General features: G+C 45.1%; 1 protein-coding gene across 1 annotated transcript; it reads right to left on the bottom strand.

Annotated features, from left to right (window-relative positions):
- Window positions 1-200: 200 nt before the first annotated feature.
- LOC137242395 (uncharacterized) lies at window positions 201-1851 on the bottom strand. Its single transcript, XM_067769696.1, has 2 exons — window positions 327-1851; window positions 201-267 (listed from the first exon to the last, which is right to left on the bottom strand). The coding sequence occupies exon 1, from the start codon at window positions 1777-1779 to the stop codon at window positions 814-816; it is 966 nt and encodes a 321-aa protein (XP_067625797.1). The 5' UTR covers window positions 1780-1851; the 3' UTR covers window positions 201-267; window positions 327-813.
- Between the last annotated feature and the right edge of the window lie 3369 nt (window positions 1852-5220).

Raw genomic sequence — 5220 nt, forward strand, 5'->3', positions numbered from 1 at the left:
TCGCCATAAAGGTGGACCAGGGGTGACTCTAGAATGTGTTTGTACGATATGGGTATCAAATTAAAGGTATTAATGAGTATTTTAAAAGGGAGTGGTGGTAGTTGTATAGGTGGTCGCTTTTTCAATATATCGCCATAAAGGTGGACCAGGGGTGACTCTAGAATGCGTTTGTACAATATGGGTATCAAATTAAAGGTATTGTTAGCGACAATGCTAATTAAACAATATTTTCAGCAACACGTTTATGGGTGTGTGTAGCGCTAAAATCTGCAATTTATTTTTCTATTGAGATTCACAGATTCAACAATATAATTAATTCAACTTACACTTGTGTTTAACTATGCAAATATAAGCTACTTGATTACAAAGATATTTATTGATAAAATTTGATTATGCTGTTAATTTTAGTTGTTTAATGAAATACTTCCGCTCGCTTCCAAAGGCTCGTTGAAAAAGAAAGATGTTGATGTTAGCGGAGAACAACAGGTGAAAATGCACTGACAGCTGACGAGCGGGTTTGTTTCGTAAGCGCAGGTTATGGCGCCGCGCTAACAACTCAACGGCGTGGATTTATCCACAATACTAGCGACGTAACATCCCCCCCTCCGTAAACTTCGTAAACCTTGCGAGGTTTACTCCTTGACGTCCAGCTTGGCGAGCTTCACGACGGGACGAGTGAGTAATCCATCGGTTGTTCTCACGACTGCGCTGCGCACCTCTCCATCTTTGCTCCTATGAACGTCGACTACTATGCCCTTTCGCCAAATATTCCGTTTGGTGTTGTCGTCTACTATAAGGACGATGTCGTTAAGTTCAACGGGATCTGGTGACCTTTCGAACCATTTTGCACGTTCTGTCAAGCAGGGTAAGCATTCGCGAATCCATCGCTTCCAGAATTGATATTTTGTTGAGTGTAGGACCGCTTCCTTTAGTTTCATCACCCACGCGAATACCACTCGAACTTCCTAAAAGGAAGTGGTTGGGTGTTAATGCCTCCATTTGCGGAGCGTCAAGGGGCAGGTAGGTCAGCGGACGAGAATTTAAAATATGTTCCACGTCAGCTAAAGTCGCCCGAAGGCACTCCTCTCTCAAACTTGTTGTTTTCAAAATATCCATTAAAATTGATTTGACTGATCTAACCATTCGTTCCCATGAGCCACCCATATGAGGTGATACGGGTGGTATAAAGTTCCACTTTATTTTTGGGTAGCGGCGTTCAACATCACCGCACGACAAGCGCTGAATTTCTTCTTCCAGAACGCGGCTAGCTCCGCGGAAATTCGTTCCATTATCCGTCCAAATACAGTGGGGAGTACCACGTCGCGCCATAAACTGCTTTAAAACCAGTAGGAATGAATCAGTGGAAAGCGAAGACGATATTTCGATGTGGACAGCGCGGATCGTCAAGCACGTAAAGAGAACTCCCCATCGTTTCTCACGGCGTCTGCCAACGGCTACTTCGAAGGGCCCAAAAAAGTCAATGCCTGTGTTCGTGAAAGGCCTGGAGAATGTCGCCAGCCTCTCTTTTGGAAGTTCACCCATTTCTGGCGGTCTCGGAACAGCGTGCCGAATTCGACACCATTGACATGATTTTGTCGTTTCCCTAACTACTGCCCTCATGCCTGGTATGAAATAACGCTGTCTCATTTCGTTGACCACTATTTCATTGTGATGATGGTGGAATTGACGATGATAAAGGTCGACGATGAGCTGCGTTATGCGGCTGCGGCGTGGTAAGATTAAGGGTCGTTTTGTTTCAAATGAAACGTTTTCTGCCATATCGATTCTACCCCGTACTCTAAGCAGACCTAAGTCGTCGATGTATGGCGAGCACTTAAAGAGGATGCTTTCGCGTGGAACTGTCTTACCGGCTTTGAAACAATTTATTTCCTTTCCAAATGCATCTTCTTGACAGCACCGAATAATAGCGAACTCAGCAGCTTCTACATCAGCTGCTCCGATAAAGTTCTTAAAGTGACTTGATACATTTGCTACCCGTGAAATATTTTGGAGAAAGAGAAGTATGCAACGCTGGGCTCTGCACAGCTTTTCCCAGGTAGAGAACCTTGACGGGTCGGGTATCGAAATCCCCAATGGTGACTGTTGCGACGATTGCATCTCTACATGACAGATCATTTCCGTCTCATATTTTTCGTTGAGATTTGCTGCAGGCCACTTATCTTCAGTTTCTTGTAGGAATGGTGGCCCTGTGAACCACCTATTTGTGCTACTAAATTCTGGATCTTTTGCCCATTTCGTACCTTCATCTGCGACGTTATCCACTGATGGAACCCAGCGCCACTCGTCAACTTTGGAGTCCTCTAATATCTCTCCCACAAGTACTGCAACAAATTGTTGAAACTTCCTTGCGTCTGACCTTATCCAGAATAACACATTTTTAGAGTCACACCAGAATAAGCGGCGATTGAATGCGACTGAAAGTTCATTTGAAATAAACCGACATAGGCGAAGTCCCAATATTGCACCCATTAATTCTAGTCTTGGAATCGATACCGGTTTAAGAGGGGACACCCTTGTTTCAGACGCTACTAGACTGCAAGAGATATCTGGCCCTCGCTTTGCTCGCAGATAGACTACGGCAGCGTAAGCATCAATGCTAGCATCCACGAAGGTGTGCAATTCCAGTTCCTCCGAAAAACTAACCAGCGGAAAACAACGTGGAATGCGAATATCTGGGATTTTTCGCAAGTTACGAACCCAACGAAACCATTTCTCTTCTTCTTCGCGATGGACTAGTTCGTCCCACTGGACACCGGAACGCCATACCTCCTGCATAAGGATTTTCGCGTAAATCATAAAAAACCCAAGGAGGCCCAAGGGGTCAAACATGTCATTATTACCCTTAAGATCTGCCGTTTTGAGGGAGTGATGTTTTCGTCTAGGACGCCTTTCGGAAAGTTTTTAAAAAATGAGAAGGTGTCGTCACTCGGGAACCACCACATACCAAGCACCTTCTCGTGCTTCGCGTCTGCTTGGTCGATATTTTTAATGCTCTGGACCGATTGGCTCGTTAATGCAAATAAGACATCTTTGGAGTTGGATATCCAGTTACGCATCTCGAATCCCCCGTCGGTGTGAATATCTCTCACCTTCGTAGCCAGACGTATAATCTCATCCACTGAAGTCGTGCTTTGCAGCCAGTCATCCACATATGTGTTCTCCAAAATGGCCTTAACTGCTACAGGATGTTCATCTTGGAAACGCGACGCGTTTTTATCTTTGACGAAATTCGCTAATGACGGGAAACAGCTTGCACCAAAGGTCATGACCTGCATGACGTACGTGTCCGGATCCCTAGTGGCATCGCCATCACGCCACAAGAACTTTTGCGCAACCTGGTCATCCGCGCACACACGTATCTGGTGGAACATCTCTCTAATATCACCACAAAGGGCAATAGGCCTCTCCCGAAACCTAATGAGAATGCCTATTAGTGAGTTAGAGAGATCCGGTCCTTTCAACAGTACGGAATTGAGTGCCACATTATTGACTGCGGCAGCAGCATCCCAAACTAGGCGTCTTTTATTTTTGTTTACATTGGTCACAGTAAATATGGGAATATACCACGATTTGCCGCTAGCTATATTTTCTCCAGGTGTCGTCTTCCTAATGTAGCCTTTTCGTTAATAATCCCTAATTGTATCGATGAGGAAAGATTCCAGATCCGGACCGCGGACCATTTTATTTTCCAAACAGCGAAGGCGACGGTAAGCCATCGGCAAAGAATTCGGTAGTTCGATGTGGTCGTGTTTCCAGAGTAGTCCAGTTTCCCATCGTTTCTCATCGGGCAGGTACCGTGTTTTCAAGTCCATAATAAGCTGACAACGTTCATTCTCCTTTGACATCAAAGGTTTAAGGGGACGGGTACCTATGGCCTCAAGCGAGAAATGGGACTTTACGAGTTCTTCGAGGCGATCGTCAACGTTACATGCGTGCATTACGCGGGAGAGGGAAGTATCCACTTCATCTTTTCGGCCGTAAACTGACCATCCTAACTTGCACTTTGCTGCCATAAGATCTTCTCCCTTGCCTTCCCGTATCTCCAAAGGCGCACCTAATTTTAAATTATCAAGGCCTATAAGGATTCGTGCTCGCACCGCTTTGTATGGAGAGGTCGGAAGATTCTTAAGATGTCCACGCGCAGTTATTGTAGACAGTTCAAGCGTTTGAACAGGTAAGTTCAGGTTTGATACCGTACGGACGCCGTGTAAACAAAATTGTTTCGCACCATTTCTTTGGGCGGAAATTTGGATGGATACACATTTCGAGTCAGCTTCGCTCTGCAAAATTTCCCCTGTCCACTGCAAACATAGCTCCTTTGTTGGTCCGTCGATGCCAAGTTCATCTGTCACTTCATGTTCGACCAGAGTACAAGCAGACCCTTCGTCTATAAACGCAAACGTGTCAATGGACTTTTCTTTATTGTAGAGTGTTACCGGAACGTACCGAAATAATGCTTGAGAATTCTTTCCATGATACATAACAGTGTCGTTCTTTGTACCTTGGTTGGATTCCGAGGCCCTAGCATTAGTTTGCGTGGAACCATGCAGCAACGGGTTATGTCGCATTTTACAACCATCAATACCACATAGCTTACTTGAGTTGCACCGACGGACGAAATGCCGTCTAAAACAACAAATGCACAATTTAGAATCGCGAACCATCCGCCATCTTGCATCTCTGCTCAAGTTTCGAAAATCAGCACAATCGGAGAGACGATGGTCCTTGCCGCATTTAGGACACCTATCCCCCTTATTCGCATCGACGACATCGTGTACCATTAATCTTTCGCCTCGTCTGTGAGCAGCCTTCACTTCTGTTTGACCAGACCCATCGCTAATTGGAGTAACCTGACTAGCACACGTTGCTAGATTAAAGAGCCACTCATCGAACAACTTTAAGTCTACCCTCATGTGCGTCAACCTATATCTACCCCAATCTAGTTTCAACTCGCATGGTAATTTCGTTAAGAGTTCATTTATTAGCATTGGATCGTTCAAGTAGTCGCTCAGCCCGATCGCTTGCATGGTTGCGCGGTAATTTTGCACTGCCAATGCAAAATTTATTAGAGTTTCCATCTTTTCCATTTTTACGTTCGGATGTTGTCGTAGTTTTCGCTGCAAAGTGTGATGTATAACGTCAGGTCGCCCGTAGAGCATTCTCAATGTTTCAATAGCTAGAGAAATCGTACTCGGCATC

The sequence above is a fragment of the Eurosta solidaginis genome, chromosome 2 (assembly GCF_040869045.1).
Source record: "Eurosta solidaginis isolate ZX-2024a chromosome 2, ASM4086904v1, whole genome shotgun sequence".
Classification (NCBI taxonomy): Eukaryota; Metazoa; Arthropoda; class Insecta; order Diptera; family Tephritidae; genus Eurosta; species Eurosta solidaginis.